Genomic DNA, 26366 nt, shown 5'->3' with positions numbered 1-26366 from the left:
CAGGGATCAGTCGGTAAGTGTCACATCACAGCCTCAGGGATCAGTCGGTAAGTGTCACATCACAGCCTCAGGGATCAGGAGGTAAGTGTCACATCACAGCCTCAGGGATCAGTCGGTAAGTGTCACATCATAGCCTCAAAGATCAGGAAGTAAGTGTCACATCACAGCCTCAGGGATCAGGAGGTAAGTGTCACATCACAACCAATAAAAAAAAACAATAAAAAAAATCACTCAACGTGTCACAAATATTAAGTTCACTCGTAAATAAAACCTTTATTGTTATCCTATGATGCCTGGTGCAACAGTTATGGCGTTGGTTTTATTTTCAACTATGACAGAGAGCGACCATCTTTGATTTACCTCCTAGCGGGAAAAAAATATAAGTTGCTTTATGTGTGTCGATATTTTTCCTGCCTCAATATCAATAGTCCAGAGTTAAGAGTCTCCTCACGTACCAGTAATAGACTCATTATGGAAAGCGTTGTTTGTTAATGAAGATCAAAACGAAGGGCGTCATAAACTTCTTCATTATTTATAGTTTCCAGGCAGCTACTACATAATAACACAGTCCATAAAAAATATCCATATGTCCGTCAGAATAATTCAATCAGAGTAAATTACATATGAATACATTATGATTAACAGAATGTTTTATCCCCAGTTGAGTTTCCGAAGACTTTTGCATATATTTCAACTCATCAAAAACCAGTTGTCAAAAAGTGTTATATTAATTTGGTTTGACCATTGTCTGTGTCAACTCACCCGTGACTCCTAGCTGAGAGACTCATTTGGTTAGGTTAGGTTAGGTTACAATGTCCTTACTTCTTAAAAAACATCTTGAGATAGTCTAGGTTTTTCTTAAGAATCTTGATATAAAAAAATTAAGGTCATCTGGGGACTCATTGGTCAGGTCGGTGAGCAGCGGCCATGACCTCAAGTGGACACATATTAGGATAAGGTCCCTGGTTAATATGTGAGACGTCTGAGGTCATAAAATATTTTAAGTGAGATAATAATAATAATAATAATAATAATAATACATGAAAAATATGAGAAACTTTCTAATATCTGGTATAATACTTAATATACAGTGTGAATATTGTGACAATATTTCTAACAGAGGCTGTGACACTCTCGCCTCACCCACTAATCAACTTTCTCTTCACCATTAAAAAAATAAGAAGAAAAAAATTCACGAGCATATGTCACTGTTGACGTCAGCAGGGGGTCGCTGGGTCGGGTCGTAAACTGAATAAATGTTTGTTAACGAAATTACGAAACTTTTACCTGGTTTTTCAACACTACAAATATATACATATATTATATCACACCAGAATATAGATATTACATGTACTACAATATATATTTTGTCATATTATATCTTTATGAAAATTGAACACTTTGTTTACTGAAGACAGTGACGTAAACAGTGATGTTTGTAAAGGCGGAAAAGTTGTTGACAGTTATCCGGCACCTTCACAACGGCTCACGAGCAAACATTATCGTTTGGAACTAAAAAAATTACTGGTTCTGGTGTGTTCCTCCGAGGATGAAATCTGCTCATCTCGATTCATTCTGTGATTTCACGTGGTTTTAAGCGAACTCGGCCGACTCCTTGATATGAGCTGTGAGGAGCCGGCGAGCCTCCTAGCAGTAATTATAGCAGCTCCTCGAATATTAACAAGGCTTGGAATTAAATGCTAATTCAAGGGTCTCGAGATTACTTTCTCTCTCACTCACGTACACCAGGGCACGCGTTGCCACGCACAGTTGTGTATGTATGTATGTATGTATGTGTGTATGTGTGTGTGTATGTGTGTATGTAGGTATATATTATGTAGGATGGCGTGAATTCAATACTTTCGCTCCACTTGTTCCTCAACTCAGGCCTCAGTAACCTCCTTCAGGTCTTCGTCATTATGAAGGCATTACCCTCGGAGGTTAGACTAGAGGCTTGGAGACAGATAACAGTCCCTCGGTGTGGGTCGGTGAATTGCTTGAAGCCAAAGTCGTGAATAACCGTCTGCAACACGATACAAGATTTGATGTCGGGCAGAGAGCCTGGTTCCGCACCTCTTGTTAGATCTCTCCGCCATTTGTCCTATATAGCACTGGGCTGTTTTCACCTTAAGCCAACTTGGTAGTCAATGTGATCGTTGTTTTATGTAACAGGCAGACGAACACCAGAATCCTTTTAACATTCAAGAAAATCATGATCAAGACCTTGGCAGCAGAAGGATGGCGTCTTATGGTCGGGAATTCTGATGCTTCAAATGCATAGATTCCATTTTTAACTCGAAGCCCCAATTTTGAATTCAGGTCTCATCTCCAGCCACCAGGCAGGAAACAAAGTTGGCTGGATCGGCTTCATACAGTCCAGGGAACTCGGGCCTTGAGATCATCGTCTGGGGTCGATATTGAGCGTTGAGTTTGGGGGAACTTAAATCATTCCCATTGTTCCTGGATGATGGTCACAACACGTTCATGGGAATTGTCAACTTCGGTCTTTATATCAACCAAATGGACAAACTGATCCGACACATTCAAGTTCTCGATGTGGGCTACAGTTGGTGTGTGTGTGTGTGTGTGTGTGTGTATATGTGTGTGTGTGTGTGTGTGTGTGTGTGTGTGTGTGTGTAAATCCCTTCCAATCAACAGAAACAAACGCGATCTTACTTCTGGATCCTCTCATTCGCGCCAAGGCTGCCGTGATTAGACCCCTTCGCCCTGCCCAGTGTGGGGCTTCATGAGGGGACTACGACGATTTAACAAGAGTGCAGTAGAGGAGTTGACATGGTGCCCCGTGAACCATTATTGCCACATCATCTACCACATCATCTGCCATATCATCTACCATACTATCTACCATATCATCTGTCACATCATCTGCCACATCATCTGCCACATCATCTGCCACATCATCTGCCACATCAACTGCCACAACCGAAGGAGCTGAGCCACAATAAACAAACTAAGATTGTCAAGGTTCTGTTTTAAAAAGGTGGAACTTCAATGAGTTTTCTTAATAAACTTCGTAGTCACATTTGAGATAATGGAAGGAAAACTTTGATATAAATGTTATGTGATATTTCCCGCTGCTTGCCAGAGCCTGAGTATAGCGGCCTAGAGAAGGAATGTCTCACCTGAGGAGTTAGAGGGAGTCTTCTATTTCTAATATGTACTGTAACCTGTAAGTAAATAAAACAAGCAAAACAAATGCAACAAAAAATAGATTAAAAACAAGGATGTTGTAGGCGACGGAAAATATCGACTCACAGTTCAGGTAAAATGATTCAGGTAAAACAATTTTTTGGTGAAAGATCCTGAGTCTCTTCCTTGAGGCGACGATCTCCCCAGCACAGCCAACAAGAGGATGGATGATTGTATTGATGGATGGATGGATGATTGTATTGATGTTTGGATGGATGATTGTATTGATGTTTGGATGGATAACACTATATTGCGTTACACACCGCAGGCTCTTCACAGTAGTCAGGTTTTTCTATGTTTTTCAAATATATGTTTGAACTTTAAAGTGTTCTGTTGTTTTAGTAAATACAGACTGTGTGTATTTTTTCCACAGAAATTACAAAATTGTTATATTTCTTGTATTTATTTTTCTATCCTGTTCTATCACTCACTCACTCACACACACACACACACACACACACACACACACACACACACACACACACACACACACACACACACACACACATATCTCTTGAAAACAATACAAATTTCGACGTTGAGCCTCCAATGGAATCATAATTTTCGTTTAATATGATAATACTTCGTCGTGCCCCTGGCTGAACACTGTGTCTTATGGTGGTCTCTTGTGTGTGTGTGTGGTTGACGGTCTCTGGAGGTTGGTTGTGTATGTGTTGGTTGATGATCTTTACCCGTAGCTGACAATGGTTGAAGATATGTTTGTGGTTGACGATGGTTGACTGTATTAAAGATAATCCGTATATAGGTCGCTTCACTTCAGAGAGAGAGAGAGAGAGAGAGAGAGAGAGAGAGAGAGAGAGAGAGAGAGAATTAAAAATATCTCTCAGTCTTCCATCTCTCCATCACACCCTCTGACCTCCACCCGGTAACGCCCCCCTTCCACCATATTAACTTCAGAGTCTCAGTAAATCGTAAATGAAGCTAAAAAATATATCTTAACTTGTTGGCTTAAGCTAAGACACACACACACACACAAAATTACGTTTAAAATGATCTCCATTACACAGGGACTCTACTTTACTGGACGTTCGTTTGCTGCCAGTCAGGGTACATCACTTTATAATCTTTCTCGTGATCTGCTAATTCTTGTCGTCTAAGTTGTGTTAATTAATGAAAACTGTGGTTAAGGTTAAGTGAATTGTAGTTTTAATGTTATGGTGGAGACCTTCCCTTGATGACTTGAGCAAGACAGCAGCCACGGGTGTAGGAGTTAGGACTCTGCAGGAGCTCCTAACAGTAGTGTGGTGGAGACTCATCTGTCGAAGAGCCTGCCTTCCCGGCACAACCTCGGCCTTAAAACTCCACAAATCAAATTGACGTTTCCCCCCCACGGACAATAAAGGGTTGGAGGTATGCGAGTCATCAGGCAGACCGGGTCGGCTATCTTGGATGGATTTCAGGATCACCCATTCAGCTGCAGCCACTACCTGCTCTTCTACGTCTCCTGTTGAAGCTAAGTGCTTTTTCCTTTACATTGATTGCGCTATAAAGCCGTTGGACTCGTGCCACGCATTCCTAAACGTTATTGTCAATACACGAGCTTTTGTCTTTGTTGTTTCACGTCGTAGGTATGTTTACGTTTGCTTAATGACCCAGGTTGTGAGTCAGTAGTGTACCAGGAGTGGGACTGAAGGTACTCCAGCATCAGGGAAGTATTACTACCGGGTATGGAGGATTGTTATCATTCCCTCAAGTGTCGCTCACAAGAGGTTTATATCGTGTCCTCTTTAGTTTAATGTTGGATCATATTGGGAGCCTTCAGGGAGTCTGACAGACATTAAAGCTTGGATTAGGTTGTTAATTGAGAACAATCAATCTTTAAACTCGTTTTCTTGTAGGTGAGAGTTACAGTTACCATCTACAGTAGCAGCTCCAAGGGGCCGCCACCCGCAGGTTTAAATAAGGAGTGCATGTCTGTTTCCTCCATGACTCTCCCTGTAATTGTTAAATGTTTACTTGTTTTCTTTTGTAAAGTAATTTTTATGTACGTGAACCACTAAAATTTTTTGTGTACGTCTAGAGCATTTCATTGTTTGCTCCGGTGAAATGGGACTGTGTGACGGTGTGAACCATCTCTGTGTGGGTCGGGGGTGAAGGTCAGCGTCATACATTAGTGTTGTCCTCTGCTTAGACACTGTTTGTTGAGCTTCGGGTTAAACAGAGTACGTGTTTGTACTGTGAGTGTTGTACAACAGTCCTCTGATACTCCGCCTTCTGTGGTAGTTGACCACACTTGAGGGTTGTGCTTGGATGTATGTCGTATAGATGTTAAAGATCTTTCCAGGGGTCCCGACGGAAGGTGATCACAGGTTTGGCTCCAAAAAGGGGCCGTGACACAACAAGGTTTGTGTCCTGGGCAGCATCTCAAGGAGACGGTATCTACTTGGAGTGAGGTGAAGCTTAAAATTCTCACCGAGACCTGGTTTTATCTGGTGTAGGTCCGCTGTCAGGGCTGGTCCTGGACACGGTGCTTGGCCAGACCTTTCTCTTTCATCACGTAATTGTACAGTGATTTGTTTTGGGTTGGGGCAGCGGGTGTAGATATTCGCTTTTTGAGGGAACTTCGAGTTTATTAAAACTAGGATTGATGCTTGGAAGGCTGTGTGGAAGGCCTGGCTTGTTAGTACACTTTCTCAACGTCCGAGTACAGTACTCTGGGGAGTTGCTTCTAATCCCCGGGGTAAAATATCCACTCACAGTTTGCCCCGACATCCACACAAAGGATAATTATTCAGGGGTCGTGCTTTAGAGCCGGATGTAAGGGTGTTGTTCCTTGCCTCAGTCCTCTGCACTGTTAGGTCGGCCTTCAGGCACCACTCATACTACGATCCTCGTCTTGTGAAGTAGTTCTTGTGTGGCCTCTACTTCAGTACATCTCGTGCAGGATTAAGTACTTTACTCTCGAGTAATTTGTTCTTTATGTGGGTACTTGTAGCCTTTCCATGAAATTCCTTCTTGTTGGGTGTTGCCCGGGGAAAAGAAGTTTGTTAGTAGTCTTTCTTTCTTGCCGTTTCCATGACACAAGAGACCACAGGGCGGAGATCAGTGGTGCTGATGCTGGTGAATGATACTAACGAGGCTCACTCCAGTGCACACATTACACCTGTAGACTGTGTTGCCAATGTCCCTGTTTTAGACAATTTGGTTTATTCCAGGACAGCTCCGTTTTCTTACAGAGGTGACATTTGGAGACTTTTGTGATATTGTGATAGTATGGAAGTCTGTTAGATAAAGAGTCTCGGCTTTTAATATTTGTGTCTGTTTTCCAGTTTTTGCTGCAGAATCAGTCGTAGTTCCGATTTTTACAGAAAATACGACTAATAATACGACAGCAGTCTAGTACAGAGTCTAAGACTGGCCTCTGGTGAAAGACATGAGCTTTTGATCTCTCTCATCATTAGAAGTCTTTCATTCTTAAACTTCCTTTTGGATGTTATATGTAACCTGGTCTTTAGTGGCGGTCTCTTGGCAACAGTAGGAACTTGAGGTTGGAATAGTCTTGGTAAGTTTATTCTCCCATTGCTCTTGCTCCTGTGAGAAAGGTTTTCAAAGCTTCATACTCTGGGAAGGAAGATATTTTGGTCTTTTTTATTATTTCCCTTTGAGTGTGTAGCTCCGAGTGGTGTGAGGCTCGATGGGTGAGAAACTCTTTATTCATTTCCGACTTTGGAATAAAATAATAGTTCAGCTTCCCATTGTTCTTTTTAATGTTTAGATGACAAGTTTCTCTATTACGCCACAGATCCTTTAGGTCAACACTCGAGTGTGGGAGTGAGGGAGTGAGGGAGTGTGGGAGTGAGGGAGTGAGGGAGTGTGGGAGTGTGGGAGTGTGGGAGTGAGGAGTGAGGAGTGAGGTGAGGGTGTGGGAGTGGAGTGAGGGGTGGGGAGTGAGTGTGAGGGAGTGGGGGTGTGGGGTGAGGTGTGGGAGTGGGGTGGGGTGAGGTGAGGTGGGAGTGTGGGGGGGTGTGGGAGTGGGAGTGGGGTGAGGGTGAGGTGAGGGAGTGAGGGAGTGAGGGAGTGAGGGAGTGTGGGAGTGAGGGAGTGTTGGAGTGAGGGAGTGTTGGTACAGTGTGTTAGTCTTCCTCCTCCTGATTGTTGTCATTAAGCTCACTCGTCCGGTGTTTGTATAAGCTTACTCTGCTTTCTCTCGACTTATGTTCTGACGCTCCCATCAATCAAGGCGCCGACCATCAATATAGTTTAACCCGGTGATGGTTACACGGGTTCTGGTGTTTGGCGACACAGAGGAACATGTAAAGGTATATTTTGTGTCTTACTTTTCTTTTAGTTGATTTATTTTCATCGTTGTTTAACACCAGTCAGTGTAACACCTGATGTCCAAGTCTTACCAAGTTATTGACGTGTTTAGTTACACGAGTCATCAAGTGATGAACGTTGAGTCATAAATGAAGGATTGATCATAAAATCTATTTTTATGACCGACCCTGAAGCTTGGGGTCTGGGACACTCTCTCTTGTCTCTACGGGGAGTGAAGGTCTGAACAGATGGTTCTGGAATTCATAAAAAATGGCTTGCTGAGTCGCATGCTAGTGTGACGTCATGACTCGTCAGCCTTTACTGTTAGTGAACAAAACTTCTGTTTGGCGAGGGAGGTACACCTGCTGGCGAGGGAGGCACACCTGCTGGCGAGGGAGGCACACCTGCTGGCAGGAGGTACCTGCTGAGGAGGCACACACTGCTGGCGGGAGGTACACCTGCTGGCGGGGAGTACACCTGTGCTGGCGGGGCACACATGCTGTGGCAGGGAGTGCACTGCTGGCGGGGGTACACCTGCTGTGAGGAGGTACACATGCTGGCAGGGCACACTGCTGGCGACAGGTACACCTGCTGTGGCGGGGAGGTACACCTACTGGCGAGGAGGGTACCTGCTGGCGGGGAGTGCACTGCTGGTGAGGGAGGTACACCTGCTGGCGAGGGAGGTACACTGCTGGCGAGGGAGGTACACTGCTGGCGAGGGAGGCACACCTGCGTTCCTACGGATTAGTTGATACGAGATTACTATTCTATCACTGGAGAGAGAGAGAGAGAGAGAGAGAGAGAGAGAGAGCACTCCTAGACCGCCATTCTCAGCCTATCACACAGCGAGTAAATTTACATAAGTGAGATACAAAGGTTCTCCGACTTCTCTTGTGTTAGTGGACTCTTAATGACCTACACTCCCTCACCTTACCTGTGTTACCTCACCTTACCTGTGTTACCTCACCTTACCTGTGTTACCTCACCTTACCTGTGTTACCTCACCTTACCTGTGTTACCTCACCTTACCTGTGTTACCTCACCATCACAGAGACTCGGACACGTAGATAGACTTATGGCATTAATGTCTTTAGGTTTTATTTCGTTTAATATTTTTTTCTTGTTCTTTTATTTATCTTCCTTGCCCTCTCCTCCTCCTCCTTCTCTACTCCTCTTCTACATCCTCCTTTACACCTCCTCCCTTTCAGTATCATCATTTTTTCTTCCTCCTCTCCTTCCCCTGTTTCTGTTTCTCTCTTCCCCCTTCCCTGTTCTCCTCCTCCTCCTCCTACTAAAGATGAAGTACCATGAAAGTATAGCGGCAACAGACTTGGTCCACCGCGGGAGCTAAGAGGGGGAACTTGTTATGGTGGAGGCGCGGGAGGTGGGACTACGTACCTCACACAAGTACACTTTGCTACCCATTACATTCTGTTGATATTGTTACTATCCTCATCAGGCCCAGGTAGATGTTGCTGCCTGTATCGAGTGTGTGTGTGTGTGTGTGTGTGTGTGTGTGTGTGTGTGTGTGTGGGTGGTGTGTGTGTGTGTGGGTGGGTGGTGTGTGTGTGTGTGGTGGGTGTGTGGGTGGGTGTGTGTGTGTGTGTGTGTGGGTGGTGTGTGTGTGTGTGTGGGTGGTGTGTGTGTGTGTGTGTGGGTGGTGTGGTGTGTGTGTGTATTATTATTATTATTATTGGTGGTGTGTGTGTGTGTGTGGGTGGGTGGTGTGTGTGTGTGCGTGTGTGGGTGGGTGGTGTGTGCGTGTGTGTGTGGGTGGTGTGTGTGTGTGTGTGTGGGTGGGTGGTGTGTGCGTGTGCGTGTGTGCGTGTGTGGGTGGGTGGTGTGTGTGTGTGTGTGTGTGTGGGTGGGTGGTGTGTGTGTGTGGGTGGTGTGTGTGTGTGTGTGTGGGTGTGTGTGTGTGGTGTGTGTGTGTGTGTGTGTGTGTGTGTGTGGGTGGTGGTGTGTGTGTGTGTGTGGGTGGTGTGTGTGTGTGTGTGTGGGTGGGTGGTGTGTGTGTGTGTGTGTGGTGTGTGTGTGTGTGTGTGTGTGGTGTGCATGTGTGTGTGTGGGTGGTGTGTGTGTGGGTGGTGTGTGTGTGTGTGTGTGGGTGGGTGGTGTGGTGTGTGTGTGTGTGTGTGTGGGTGGTGTGTGTGTGTGGGTGGGTGGTGTGTGGTGTGTGTGTGGGTGGTGTGTGTGTGGGTGGTGTGTGTGTGTGTGTGTGTGCGTCGTCCTCAGAAGTTACTTGACCAAACCTAACCTAACCAAGCCTAACTTAGCCTTGCCTCACTTGGCCTAGTTTGACCTAACCCGACTTAACATAAACACACTTGACCTCACCTAACCTACCTTGACCCAACTTATGCTGTCTATCAGAATCAACACAGTGTTCGCCTGTCAGCATTGAGCAGCCGTGTGCAGTAATGGGTCATAACAGGGAGCAACTCACAAACAACCTGACCCTCCTAGCGGTGATTCTATTATGACGTCATTATAAACAGCTTGGCTACCGGCAATTGGTCTGCAGCCTCGTTACAGCAGCGACGTAGTAAACGCGTCTTTAGTCTGAACGTCGCTCGGTTTGATCCAAAAACTTAATCAAAGTTAACCAAAGTAAACCCAATCTAACTTAACTTAACAAACATTACCGAGTTTGACGTAACGTAAGGTAACGTAACGTAACGTAACGTAACCTATTTTTTCCCAGACAAACTTAAAATGACCAAAACTAGTTACATAAACAACAGGACGCTGCTACATAAACAACACGGCACTGCTACATAAACAACAGGGCCCTGCTACATAAACAACAGGACGCTGCTACATAAACAACAGGGCCCTGTTACATAAACAACCTGACGCTCCCACATAAACAACAGGGTCCTGCTACATAAACAACACGGCACTGCTACATAAACAACAAAGGCACTGCTACACCAAACAACAGGGCCCCTGCCATAAACAACAAGACGCTGCTACGCAAAGCAACAGAACGCTGCTACGCAAGCAACAGGGCCCTGTTACATAAATAACCTGACGCTCCCTGTAAACAACGAGGGTCTGCTACACCAAACAACACGGCACTGCTACGCAAACAACAAGGCACTGCTACACCAAACAACAGGGCCCCTGCCATAAACAACAGAGACGCTGCTACCGCAAACAACAGGGCCTGTTACACCGGCAACCTGACGCTCCCACCGACAACAGGGTCTGCTACGCAAAACAACAAGGCCCTGCATAAACAACAGGACGCTGCTACATAAACAACAGGGCCCTGTTACATAAACAACCTGACGCTCCCACATAAACAACAGGGTCCTGCTACATAAACAACACGGCACTGCTACATAAACAACAGGGCACTGCTACATAAACAACAGGACGCTGCTACATAAACAACAGGGCCCTGTTACATAAACAACCTGACGCTCCCACATAAACAACAGGGTCCTGCTACATAAACAACAAGGCCCTGCTACATAAACAACAGGGCCTTACAACATAAACAACCTGACACTCCCACGTAAACAACAGGGCCCTGCTACATAAACAACAAGGCCTTGCTACATAAACAACAAGGCCTTGCTGCATAAACAACCTGACGCTGCTACATAAACAAGGCAGAAGCATATAGTCCTGGTGCGGTTAAATATTAAAAGAAATGTCCAATTTGCTTCACCTTTAATAAAAGTTTATCTGATCATTGAGCGTAAAATGTAAATCTTTCATATTTACGTCACCGAGTTGTTCACGCTCAACTAACTCGTTTTAACCTTAGACGAAAGACATGTTTTATGCAGTGTGCTTATATATATATATATATATATATATATATATATATATATATATATATATATATATATATATCACAATATTAACATGTGTGTCGGTGTGTGTGTGTGGGTGTGTGTGTGTGTGGGGTGTGTGTATGTGTGGGGGTGTGTGTCAGGGTGTGTGTGGGTGTGTGTGTAGGGGGTATGTGTCTGGGTGTGTGTGTGTGTGTGGAGTGTGTGTCTGGGTGTGTGGGTGTGTGTGTGTGTGTGTGTGTGGGTGTGTGTCAGGGGTGTGTGTGTGTAGGTGTGTGTGTCAGGTGTGTGTGGGGTGTGTGTGTGTGTGTGTAGGGGTGTGTCTCAGGGTGTGTGTGTGTGTGTGTGTGTGTGTGTTCTCTCTTACACACCCAACAAGGCTGACCGTCTCCCTTCACCTCTAGTTACCATATATTCAGCGACCAGAACATAGCGAGGCTCACCAGCTGCTGTCAGACGCCACTAAACAATAAAAGATTAATTATCTCTTCAGGTGTTTATGTGCTACAGCGACAGGCAGGTGAAGCTAGTGATCACACCTGTTTTAAAAATATACAGGGTGTTCATAAATGATTACCCTGATTAAAGAATGGTCTACCACTGTGTTTAGGGTAATCATTTATGGACACCCTGTATTTTTCTCGTTCTCTAAATTTTGTTAATTTATTTTTCCACCATTATAGTTGTGTTTGTATTTATCTTTATTTATATTTTTATATCTTATCTCTATTTAGTAGTTGTTAATGTTTTCTAATATTAATCTAGTTCCTTGTATCTCTGTGTGTCTCTCTTTCTCTCTTTGTCTCTCTGTCTCTCTGTCTCTATCTCTATCTGGATACTATATGCGATGTAGTGTGTATTAGATAATTTGCTCCTAAGGGCAAGAGGAGGAGTGTGTGCGTGTGTGTGTGTGTGTGTGTGTGTGTGTGATGCTGCCGGGGTTGCCTGATATATCTATAGGTGCGGTTAATGAAAACATCGATTTATGTTACACAAGGGAGAACTATTTAACTTTTTTAAACGCTTTAAAACCTAATTTGTTAGACAAAGGTGTTTACAAGGGCCTCCACTTAAATCTTAATTAGATACTAAATTGACTTGGTTAAGGCGTGAGTGCGAGCGGTGAGCCATAGGACGGAATGTAAGCCTGGTCACTTGCTAACACAATATTATCACGCTCAAAATACCTAAGTGTGTGTTCCAGGAGATGTAAACAGTTTAAGTCACTACCACAACTCTCTACCGTTCACCTACAGTGTGGTATGATCTTTTACACCTCCCCCCCCCACCCAACACACACACACACACTAGGAGGAAGGTGCTTATGAAAACTGGTGGAGTCTAACCCAAGCATGAACCACCACCACCACACAGTGTACTTGAGCAACACTTTCCTGGCCACCACACAGTGTACCTAGGCGACACTTTCCTGGCCAGTGTGGTAGTGACAGTGGCCAGCTCACCCCAGGACAGCATGGCGATACACGGTCCACTCCTCCCACGCTGAATCAACCAACACGACCCTCGCTCCCTTGGCTGAGACGTGACGAGGCAAACATTAAGGTTGTCAACTTTGGCTGTCAACTTTGGCTGCCTACTACGGCACAGCCTCCCACAATGATATAAAACTCGTACAACCAAAAGAGAAATGTGAGAAAATAAGACGAAAAAGATCGATAAGAGAACTAAAGAATGGTCGCTAGTCTTCGTAGAGAGGAAACTAAATAATCGCAGAAGAAATATTTATGGAGTCATTTAATAGTGTGATGATGAGCATCTTCCAAGTGGAAAGTTTTATGAAGCACTTAATGAGGCTGTGTGTGTGTGTGGTGAAAAAGAGAGGTGATCATCTTACTGAACCAGCAGTGAAAAATAATTTCTCTAGCAGGAAATACACCTTGAAAACCTGCAGCGAAAAACAGACTCGAGACTTAAATTATCTAAATTTGTGGACGTGTTGCTGACGACTCAAGTGTGACGTCTACAGGCAGGTGGTGGACACAGCTAAATTAATTCATTTACAGGAATAAACTTCACGAAAGCTAAAGGAATCTTCGTTGGTATTGAAAACTTAAATAAATAAAGAAAAATTTTATCCTGTTAAAATAGAACTGATAAAATAGGTTGAGTGCAGCCAGAGATAAAGACGAGAAACGGACGAAAATAATTTCAACCAACTTGTTATAAATTACTGAAGAAAGTCGCCACCTGAGGCTCGGCGAAGCAAGGTAATGAATTATCTGCTGTTACCCTCAACCAGGAACTGTTGAAGAGAACGAAGAGAAAACTAAAATGTGGAAACAGTCCAAGAGAAATTCTGAAAACACACACACGTAAAGACGCACGGAGAGTGTGTATTGGTCCCCACGGGCAGCGGCTGCATTATATAGTTGAGAAAAAAAGGGAAATAGTACAAAGACCTGCCGATAAAGTCTGTCTGTCTGTAAGAATAATAAAGGCTTTGTTTTGGACTGTGTCGAGCTGACTAAGAGCGGCCTCGTCGCCCCAGCCGGAGCCGCCAGCTGTGACCAACTGGTCCTTCCTAAAATAATGTTTGGACAAATTATAGTGAAGACCAAACCTTTTGTAGAGTTCCTTTCTTTATTCCAAATTGTCTCTGTCTGTCTGTCTGTGCGTGAGCTTGTGTGTGCACGTGAGCGTAACTGTAAATGCACGTCAGAAATTCCAGGAATGTCTGGGGTGTTTGTGGAAATAAATGCCGCTGTGGTCAGTGTCACACCAGGCACCGAGGCGCGCGCCGCACACTGGCAGTCTCCAATCCTTAATGTAATTTCTGTCTGGATGCAGCACCAGTCCTTGATGCAGCACCAGTCCTTGATGCAGCACCAGTCCGTGATGCAGCACCAGTCCGTGATGCAGCACCAGTCCTTGATGCAGCACCAGTCCGTGATGCAGCACCAGTCCGTGATGCAGCACCAGTCCGTGATGCAGCACCAGTCCGTGATGCAGCACCAGTCCTTGATGCAGCACCAGTCCTTGATGCAGCACCAGTCCAATTGTCCGTGCAGCACCAGTCCGCAGCACCGATCAGATGCAGCACCAGTCCTTGATGCAGCACCAGTCCGCAGCACCAGTCCTTGATGCAGCACCAGTCCGTGATGCAGCACCAGTCCTTGATGCAGCACCAGTCCTTGATGCAGCACCAGTCCTTGATGCAGCACCAGTCCTTGATGCAGCACCAGTCCATGATGCAGCACCAGTCCTTGATGCTGCACCAGTCCTTGATGCGGCACCAGTCCTTGATGCAGCACCAGTCCTTGATGCTGCACCAGTCCGTGATGCTGCACCAGTCCTTGATGCAGCACCAGTCCTTGATGCAGCACCAGTCCGTGATGCAGCACCAGTCCTTGATGCAGCACCAGTCCGTGATGCAGCACCAGTCCTTGATGCAGCACCAGTCCGTGATGCTGCACCAGTCCTTGATGCTGCCTCAGTCCTTGATGCAGCACCAGTCCTTGATGCAGCACCAGTCCTTGATGCAGCACCAGTCCGTGATGCAGCACCAGTCCTTGATGCAGCACCAGTCCTTGATGCAGCACCAGTCCTTGATGCTGCACCAGTCCTTGATGCTGCACCAGTCCTTGATGCAGCACCAGTCCTTGATGCTGCACCAGTCCGTGATGCAGCACCAGTCCTTGATGCAGCACCAGTCCTTGATGCAGCACCAATCCTTGATGCAGCACCAGTCCGTGATGCAGCACCAGTCCTTGATGCTGCACCAGTCCTTGATGCTGCACCAGTCCGTGATGCAGCACAAGTCCTTGATGCTGCACCAGTCCTTGATGCAGCACCAGTCCTTGATGCAGCACCAGTCCTTGATGCAGCACCAGTCCTTGATGCAGCACCAGTCCTTGATGCAGCACCAATCCTTGATGCAGCACCAGTCCGTGATGCAGCACCAGTCCTTGATGCAGCACCAGTCCTTGATGCAGCACCAGTCCTTGATGCAGCACCAGTCCTTGATGCAGCACCAGTCCCATGTGACTACACACAACCTGGGTGACAATAAAAAAACAACAAAAAGAAAGGCAAGAGGAAGACAAAGAGAGAAGGAAGATCTTCTGAACAATGTAATACACTAGTTTCTTCTGAGGGAATAAAAGTAACAAAAGTAGTTTAAGTAGCGGAGTGAAGTTCATAAGATAGTTAAGTGAGGGAGAGAGTGAGGCACCGTACACTGGCGTATCTCAGTGCTTCCTGGTGTGGGGGAGGAACGGTCCACTGCTCCCACCAAGACGCAGGAACATATATCATCATAGGCTTTGTCTCTCGGCTGTCGGGGAACATGGGTCATGAACTCTCCTTTGTGGTTTCCACGGGGACGCACTTCTAGACTAAATTAAATTTGCATATATGAATAAACTATATTAACGGGGTTCACGCATGATGTTTTGGACCGTGAAGAGGGTTTGGTTCAGGACCTTCCATAGCTGGGAAAACCACCCCAAAGGCGCCTCCACACACACACACACACACACACACACACACACGGCAGTACTTACACTGTTCTCTCTCAACCATCCAAACATGGGCGAATTTCGTATAAGAATCTGTTTGTGTCGTTGACCCTGGGAGGCACCAACACCTCACACGGACCTGTTCCTAACTGTCCACCTGTACGGCCTCACCACCTTTGTGTTTGTAAAATAAAATAATCCTTAACTAAAACTCACAAAATAATGATCAATGAAAAAGTACTCTGGAAAAATATAGCACAGTGCCATATTCTCTTAGTAACAACATATTGTAATATTTAACATATATTGTGTTGCAAAATCCCCGTAAAAGCTGCCTATGTTGGAAATGCGACCCATCAACAATATTACTTTGGCCCTTTGATGATTATATGCAACGTTTTAACTAAAATTAGCAACACTATTAGTTAGGGAAGTGTCCATTACTCCCCAATACTGTGGTAATTCTGTGCTGGTCAGTAAATAACAAAGTCATACCTGATAGAACACTATGACTGTATGACAATTATAATTTGATGGTGTATTTTTCCCTTCACAGTACCAGTGAGACGTAAAATACCTGCTGTGTTGGTACTAATTGTATACAGAAGACATTATAGTTATTTTCTTATTGTGGTTTACTGTGGACTGATGTGTTCATATTAAGCAAGTATTGTGCCCAGACGCGACAAAAAACAGGTGTCACGTCACTCTACTCGTGTCACACTTGGGTGCTTGGAATACCTTTAATCGACTGTGTTTCCTCTTCCCGCAGGTGTCGTGGTACAGGAGGAAAGGCGACGAGATCCACCTCATCACCTTTGGCTTCCAGACTTACCATAATGATGACAGGTGAGGCGAGCGCTTTCGTGTAATTCACATCTTGAGGAGTGAGTGAATTACAGCGGAGTGTGTATGAGGGAGATGATTATGGTGTTCCTAACCACAAACTGAAGCATAAGACACTTCTCATCATCAACTTAACCGTCGCCTCCCACGCTCATGAATGCTACATTAGTCTTATGAAACGTGAAACTCTCTCTGAATTATATGACTGCTTAATTTCCACCTCCAGAACACATGGGAGAGAGAACCCATACTCATTACACTATATAAATATGCGAGTTTTTCCTGGTAACTACTAAGAGACAGGTGTTTATGTCGCTAATTGCCTTACTAATTGTGTTTACTCTGAGTGTTTTATGGGAGGACGATGTTGAGACTCTTTACTACATGTGGCTCCTTCATCCCCGGTGGAGATATTAAATAGTTACCCCATAAACCATCTGTATGTATCCAGTTTCTTCATAGACTATTTTTTTTTCCCAACTTCGCCCGAGGTGTGGATATTATACCACTAAAAACAACATACGAGTTCATACAGTTAAGCAAACACTCACGATCACACACACACACATACACACACACACGAGCATACAGACTTACATAAAAAAATGTATATAAATCTTTTCCCCCGCTCGGGTTACGATCAACCGTATAATGTAGGAAAGTCTGCCCAAATAACTCGACGTTTTTGCCTGAAGCACTTTGATGTTGTCTCTTTTTTTATATGATAAGGCCAGAGGTCCTATTTACCCACCACCGTGTACTGTATATAGACTGTTCGCTATAGTCTGGGTTTTCACTCCTACATCTTTATTAATTTGAGATGTTAATGTAAATAGTAATGAAATATTGAGGGAGATTATTCGTTTGTCAGCTAAAATATACTGTAATGGTGGACTGTGTGTGTGTGTGTGTGTGTGTGTGTGTGTGTGTGTGTAATAATTATCTTGAGAATCAATATCACAATAAATATAATAAAGAATAAAACGTAAGATAAAGAAAACAAGGCGATACTAGTGGGAAATCTTCATTCATTATGTATCGTCCATTAAACAGAGTTGTGATGTAAAGAATATGATTGGTTGTTGTAATATAAACAAACTAAACACACAGACATTGATAAAGTCTTAGATGTAGTTAAAGGATTGAACGATTAAGTCTTCCAGAAATCCTCTTACAGGTAAAGTACTAAAGCAAAGGGAAACAGTACTCGGTGATGCTTCTTTGTTCCACTAACCGAATCTTAACTATAGGTAACTGGTTATTGAAGTATCTAAACAAAGGGACTCTATATAAGTAGTTTTTAATGATATATCTGTCCCCCTGAGTGTCTCGAGAAGTTCCTGTTGATATGTGCTGCCTCGAGGGTCCTTACTAGACGAGGTAGTAACCTGAATTCGTACGCACGCAAATAAACACACACACACACATACACACACACACACATCCACCAACCCCCACATACACACACACACACACATACACACACACACAAAGAACCACATGACAGAAATAGTCACGAACTTTATTTTTAAATACAAATAATCAGACAAATGTGTAATGCTGAGTTAGTCAGACTAGTAATTAAGTTTCGTTTAAAATTCATTAGGATGAAAGACTTCCACTCGTTGTTTAATCTACCAGTGGACGGGTCCCTGTGTGCGCTAGGCCTAAATGGTTTGGTTAATCTTTTTTATATATATGTCCAAAGACTATCATATTTTGTTCCTGCTTCCAGTGAAAATATCCTGCCGCAGTTTTGAGCAGTATGAGCTTGTAATGTATGACGGTCAATTGAGCGGGAGATTACAACCGCTTGTTCCTCGTGTAGATGGGTGGTTCAACACTTTATAGTCAGTTATTAATTAAACTTGTCGTGGTAATATAAGAAATTGTTTGAGATTATTGAACCAGCTGACGCTTCCCCCGACGCTGTCTCTACCAATGATGTGTTTTGCTGCGAGAGACCAGAGCAAACATTACAAGGCATTAAAACATTTTATTTTTGTGTGTGTGTGTGTGTGTGTGTGTGTGTGTGTTTGTGTGTGTGTGTGTGTGCGTGTGTGTGTGTGTGTGTGTGTGCAGTACAGTTCTTTTACTACATTAGAATTTAATTTTAGATAAAATCTTAAATAATACAGTGGCCGTAACACGACTCTTAACCTGTAAGTATATGAGACACAGAGGTGAGGTGTGTAGGCTGGTGTAGGAGGGACGAGTGTGTTAAGTCTTATAAGTACAGGGAACTGGTCTAATTATTGAGGAAATAAGGCATTATGCCCGTTCTTTATATTATTAAATAAGCCTCCAGGTCATTCATCACACCTGCAATAGTATATTCTTCACTTTTACCTGTAAACAAAACACTACGTAACATTAAATTAATTGAATTATTTTACAGTTGCTCTCATATCTTTATAGTCATCTTCTTAAATTAATTAAATAATATCTCGTCTGACGGGAGCTAATATGACTGAGTTACTTTAGGTACTGAAACTTTTATCATTTACACCAGTTTACTAAATACAAAACACCGTTTGTCTTGTCAGGTTAATGAGAAGTAAATGCAGATTATAGGTAATGACACTTAGGTAAACAGACACGTTTTGTCGAGTAACATGTGAGTAGAGTTGAAATATAGACCTTCTTCGGAGTCTAAGTTGATTTAGGAATTCATGTACACATTGTTTTGATTTTAAATTGGTTTTATTTACGACTGAGACGGGAGATGGATGACGGTGGTTTGTTAAATTCCCTCCATTGTTATTGATGGGGCTGTTCAGTGTTAGTGCAGGAGGTAGCCCGGGAAGGTCATACATTTGACCCGGATGGAACACAGGACGTACTCTTGAGAGGCAAGAGGGGCACTTAGTTGAGTTTTAGGTCTAAGACAAAAATGAGACTAACCTTAACCCCTGACCCTACCTTACCTTAACCCCTGACCCTACCTTATCTTAACCCCTGACCCTACCTTACCTTAACCCCTGACCCTACCTTACCTTAACCCCTGACCCTACCTTACCTTAACCCCTGACCCTACCTTACCTTAACCCCTGACCTGACCTTACCTTAACCCTTGACCCTACCTTACCTTAACCTCTGACCCTACCTTACCTTAACCCCTGACCCTACCTTACCTTAACCCCTGACCTGACCTTACCATGATATTTAACGATTGGTTCCAGGCCATCATGACGCATGTGGACCTAATGCATTCTGATTGGCCCCTGAACACCCTGACTCTCCCACAACTGAAACAAACAAACTTGCTGTAACTAAACTTAACTTGCCTTCAATTTCCCAAACTTACCCTAACTTGGCTGTGTCGTGGGGAGGTAAAGTGTGGACAGTGCGGCTCACGGCTAGAAGCACATGGATATTGCTTTTAATCCCATTCGGCCGTTCAGGTAGGACCCGCCCCGCCCCGCCCCGCCCCGCCCCGCCCCAGTTTCATGGAGACTCAATTAAGTATTTCCTGATGATGGTGACAGTGATGGTGATGATGATGGTGATGGTGCATGGTAATAATGAGACACTGTCAGCTGGGAATGTTTCCTCACACAATATACGTGTCACTTCTGTTCTGCTAAACCCACAACTTAATAATATTAATGCTGTTAATTATTGATGCAATGTTGAATTATTGACATTAATATTGATAAACATTAAGTGAACAATATAAACAATGTAAATTAATACTGCAGTGTTGGGTTATCAAAAGGTTTTAATGTTGAACTATTAGGATGACGCTTATTAAAACTGAATTAATGTTGCAATGTTGTATCCTCGAGACACTGTTACTGATAACCAATAAGGGTATATAATGTTACCTTCTAAAGAGAGTTTAGGTCAGGCCATTAAGGTCAGGCCATTTATCTATAAATTAATGTTGCATCTAAAGACACCATTACTGATAACCAATAAGGATAATATACTTTACGCTATGAATTAATGTTGCAATGTTGCATTTTTAGGATAATGTTGAGAATAAATATTTAGGACACAATTAAGTCTCTAATGGATCAACGTTGTAGTTTCAAGAGGTTAATACTAAGGTTATGGGGCTCAGTGTTGCCAGATAATATTATATGTTGAAGAGGAAACAGCAAACGAATCTCTGCTTCCCGTAAAAAATACAAACTATCTGTAAAATGAACGTGAAAAGGAGTGTAATCAAATCTACAATCACCAATCCAAGTTAAAAGATTGTAAAATACTTCACAATCACCAATCCAAGTTACGTCAGGTCAAACTGTTTCTTGAACTAAGCTGTTCACTCTCTGGCTCAGTTAAATGTTCAGGAATTATTGAAGGATTAAAATCATCATTGTTGTCATTTATGAATTATAACTTCTATGATAATTATCTCTCGTTAATTAAGTCATAATTACACCACTAACTACCGAAGATATTAGCTCCTCCCTAACTAATATTTCTAATGATTATGTTATTTAATACACTAATTATTATCGTAATGAGCATCGTTGTTTAATTAAGTTCCTAATGATTTGGTGTAATTACTCTACTGATAATTATAACACTGATTAATATAGTGATAAGCTTCAATGTTCAGTAGTGACATGTAACACTACACTCGTGAACTGATTACTGTCTGCTGGAGGGCCAGATTGAAGGGCCAGATTGGAGGGCCTTGGCCAAAGGCTCCCCAACAGGAATGGAAGTCAAAGGTAGTATCAAAGCCGTGTGTGTGTGTGCGTGTGTGTTTATACTCGCATGTTTGTGCGTATATGTACGTATGTTTCTCACCAACATTCCTTTCCTAACACTCACTCCCTCACCACCACTCCCTCACCAACACTCTCTCACCAACACTCCCTCACCAACACTCCCTCACCAACACTCCCTCACCAACACTCCCTCACCACCACTCCCTCACCAACACTCCCTCACCAACACTCCCTCACCAACACTCCAACTATCAAATCCTACCTGGCGATCAATACAGACCAGGTAACACCCGGCCACTGTCACCTGTCCTCACCTGTGTAACTCTAGCACTGTCACCACCTTTAACAGGGTAACTTTATATACACAAGTATATATATGTGATTTACCTCAAAACCCGGAAGTGTAGAGGAAAATAATACCAATAACAACAACGATAATAATAACGATAATAATAATAAAATAATAATAATAATAATAATAGTAATAATAATAATAATAATAATAATAACAAAATCGAGAATCTTACCTTTACACTTACCACAACTTGTACTATTAACAAAACAAACGGCATCAACAGGAAGAAACGGACGTAAACAGAACCTTCAACTGTTTTTAACGTCGTCGAGAAAGATAAAATGGAGTTTATTAGAGGCGCCTCCCAGACCTTCCTCTCCTCACAGACAGTCATAGCTATTCACAGATAAACACAGATACACACACATACTCACATACCCTCACAGACACTCACAGACGAACTTCTGACAAAGGATGTGGTGAGGATGCTGTTATCTCCCACACTACACCTAACCTGTGTTTTGACTGACAAACTAATTCATAGTTTATCAGTGTTGTTGGCAGCTGTTTCACTCGTCAGTCTTATTAATAAACAAAGATATATTTCCTTACGCTCAAACTTGATCTTTTTGTTATTGTTTTTCTCGTGTCTCGTTGTTGAGTCGGTTCTTACTTCAAATATATTTTCATATTTGTTATATTTCGCTACTGATAATGATGAATCAGTCAATCAAACAACCGTTCCTCTATCAGATAATGGTGACAGGTGACGTAGATATACCTCCGGCAGGGCACAATACAGTCCCCACAAGGAAACACGAACACAAAACATGCACTATAGCCTGAACATTGAGCTGAGTTGAGATATTTAAACATATGCTCTTGTTATTCTAGAGACTTTTACCTCTGGACCTTCTGTCAGTGTGGGAGGCTTCTACACGCCCTGCACCTTTAATGACGATACCAGGCTGTTTATGTGGGCCGTAGGTGGACAGTTTCTATGGGTGAGAGACGTGTAAACGTTCCTCTCATTAAATTGGATATTTCGTTTATCTTTTTTTTCAGTCAAGTGTTTGCTGAATTATAAACTAATATATATAATGGAACTAACCTCTCCCACCCTCCTGCAACCTCTAACTCCTTCCCCCTACAACCACCAGCTCCTTACTGCAACGTCCAATTCCCTTTCTGCAACTTTGAACTCCTTCCTCTCAACCTCCAAATCTTTCTTTTAACCTCCAGCTCCCACCTCCTCTAACCTTCAATAAACACTTTACTTTCATTAAACTCTCCCTCAAAAAACCTCCATCCAGGTCAATGTACACCTCGAGGGGGAAGGGAGGATTGTCCGGTTGTTTTTCTCGTGTTGTTTATACACAGAGTGAGGGAGGCAGTGTGAGAGGTCCACCAGCGTCGCCTTACGTCAAGAAGAAAATATATGCCAGCATACATCAGCTTAATGCTCACTTTCAAGCATTAGCCGGGGATGATTAATGCCCACCTCAAGTTTGTAAGCAAAGTGTGTGAACTCCATTTCCCGCGTGGCTCATCTTTTGAAAACTGGGTAACGAAGCTTCAGTTGCCTCAGGGCGCGAACTGGAGCCGTGAGGGGGAGAGCGCCAGACCTACCCTGAGCCACGTCTTACATTCTCGTAGCAACGTTTAATTTTCTCCTCTAAATAAGTGTAAGAAAACTAATCTACTTATGACATAATTTCAGTTTAATTTCGATGTCATTTTAGCTTCAGATATTTGTGCTTTATCTTCGTTAAATCTTGTTAGTTGAGGGAAAGACTGAAGGAAGGTTTGATGATCATCGTCGCTCGTGAGGTGGATCACGGGTGGTGGCAGGAGGGGTGGTGGCAGGAGGTGGTGAGGAGGGGTGGTGGTAGGAGGGGGTGGTGAGGGGGGTGGTGGCGAGGTGGTGGCAGGAGGGTGGTGGCAGGAGAGGTGGGGAAGGTGACATAAGGGGGGTGTCAGGAAGGGTTAGTGGCAGGAAAGGGCTATCCTTATATCCACTCAGACATGAGTCTCTAGAAAAGGTTTTATGCTCCTAAAATTAAAAACGAGAGAGAGAGAGAGAGAGAGAGTAAAAATCTTACTGATGAACACACTAAACACCGTCTTCCTATGTGTGATTCTATACACCAGGTAACTCATAAAAGCAGCAGCTGTTGGCATCAGTTCTTGTCGACAACAATAAAGGAGAAAAATACAAGTTACTACTGACTCGGGTCCGGCTCTTCATTAAGTGTTACAAAGAGAACCGGCCATTGTCTAACCTTACCTACGATACATGAGGCCTTTGTGAGCACGGAGTCAAGTCGGTGTAAGCCAGGGTCATTAGAACCTAACCTAACCTAACCTAACCTAACCTAACCTAACCTAACCTAACTCAGTTCTAAAATACAGTTTTCATTACTTAAAGATTTAATTTTCATTTACTTTTTACACACCCACTGATTCCTGCTGACGTAACTAGCACACGCTGACTCTTGCCGCTAACGTCACCAAAAGAACATGGAACTTAAAACTTAAAAAAATTCAGTATTTCAAATCATTTAAATGTTGTGCATTATTTTACATTTTTAAATCAAACGAAATGATTCTTTGTATTTGCATTTAGTAAATCACTAAACAGATCAACACGTAAATGTACGCGTTGCAAATCATTGCACAAAGGGCGGCGGCACGTGTGTGTGTGGGCTCAGGGATACATTTATATGATAATGCGGCGTCATCCTTAGCAGGGTCGGTAATACCCATTCTGGATTAACGAGACTCTGTAGTAAAACACTGTGTAAATCTTTTTCCCTTCCACGGTAGTAATACTTCACCCTTCTCAACCCAGACAACGTAGAAGGTAAGGTCTCGCTAACAAGGTACAAGGAACGTCAAAATCTGTCTACCAAAAGGTCATTCTGATAAAGGTAAAAAATTTGTCCCTTTTATGTGGAGTTTGTCGTTATCTGGAAATATTTTTGACTCGTGTCGTTCAGTCAGATTCACCTGACGAGGGAGTAAAAAAATAAATCCTTGTTTTAACTCAGGTGGTATATCGATGTCAGGTATTTTTTTAAGTGTGTTTTGTGGTATAGGAAAAGAGTACACAGAAATGCATGTTTTTTTTACTTATTTATTTTTTTTTAAGTGCGCCTTCCTCTTGGTCAGGTGTAGGTCGTATTGTGTCAAGAGAGTTGTAGGCTTGTCCACAATAGTTGTCTCTCAATCACACCAAGACCTTCCATCGGTGTGGGTCATGAGCACTATAAAAGTCGGTGTTCCTGAAGCATTCCTGCACATCTTGCCCACATCTTCCCTACATCTTGCCCACATCTTGCCCACATCTTCCCTACATCTTGCCCACATCTTCCCTACATCTTGCCCACATCTTACCGACGTCTTGCCCACATCTTGCCTACGCCTTGCCCACATCTTGCCTACATCTTCCCTACATCTTGCCCACATCTTGCCCATCTTGCCCATCTTCCTCTCTTGCCCACATCTTACCGACGTCTTGCCCATCTTACCGACATCTTGCCCACATCTTCCCTACGCCTTGCCCACATCTTGCCCACATCTTCCCTACATCTTGCCCACATCTTACCGACGTCTTGCCCACATCTTGCCTACGCCTTGCCCACATCTTGCCTACATCTTCCCTACATCTTGCCCACATCTTGCCCACATCTTCCCTACATCTTGCCCACATCTTACCGACGTCTTGCCCACATCTTACCCACAAACTAGGTATAAAAAATATTCCTGTCGTCCTCACAATAATACTTCACTTGATGACCATAAAACCATTCCCCTGTTTTTCACACACACACACACACACACACACACACACACACACAAGGCTTTATCCTCCATAATGATGTGGTTTGAGCTACTCCAGAAATTTCAATCAATCTTCCTGGAATATTTTTGAGAAACGAAATTCATTGATCAATAACACCTTAAGAGTATCGTAAATGATTCAATAACACCTTAAGAGTATCGTAAATGATTCAATAACACCTTAAGAGTATCGTAAATGATTCAATAACACCTTAAGAGTATCGTAAATGATTCAATAACACCTTAAGAGTATCGTAAATGATTCAATAACACCTTAAGAGTATCGTAAATGATTCAATAACACCCTAAGAGTATCGTAAATGATTCAATAACACCTTAAGAGTATCGTAAATGATTCAATAACACCTTAAGAGTATCGTAAATGATTCAATAACACCTTAAGAGTATCGTAAATGGTTCAATAACACCCTAAGAGTATCGTAAATGGTTCAATAACACATTAAGAGTATCGTAAATGGTTCAATAACACCTTAAGAGTATCGTAAATGATTCAATAACACCTTAAGAGTATCGTAAATGATTCAATAACACCTTAAGAGTATCGTAAATGATTCAATAACACCTTAAGATTATCGTAAATGGTCAATAACACCTTAAGAGTATCGTAAATGGAGTATCAATGATTCAATAACACCTTAAGAGTATCGTAAATGGTTCAATAACACCTTAAGAGTATCGTAAATGATTCAATAACACCTTAGAGTATCGTAAATGATTCAATAACACATTAAAGTATCGTAAATGGTTCAATAACACCTTAAGAGTATCGTAAATGGAGTATCGTAAATGATCAATAACACCTTAAGAGTATCGTAAATGATTCAATAACACCTTAGGTATCGTAAATGATTCAATAACACCTTAAGAGTATCGTAAATGGTTCAATAACACCCTAAGAGTATCG

At 43.1% G+C, this 26366-nt stretch overlaps 1 protein-coding gene across 1 annotated transcript in view; it reads left to right on the top strand.

Moving 5' to 3' along the window:
* The window catches only part of LOC121864463, a gene marked incomplete at its 5' end in the record, with an annotated part of 87907 nt that overhangs the window by 26854 nt on the left and 34687 nt on the right, over positions 1–26366 (top strand). The window contains 1 exon segment of the mRNA XM_042363484.1: positions 16545–16621. Coding sequence (XP_042219418.1) covers positions 16545–16621 — 77 coding nt within the window.

This window comes from Homarus americanus, unplaced genomic scaffold (assembly GCF_018991925.1).
Source record: "Homarus americanus isolate GMGI-L3 unplaced genomic scaffold, GMGI_Hamer_2.0 scaffold5201, whole genome shotgun sequence".
NCBI lineage: Eukaryota > Metazoa > Arthropoda > Malacostraca > Decapoda > Nephropidae > Homarus > Homarus americanus.
This window is presented reverse-complemented; position numbering and strand designations above follow the sequence as displayed.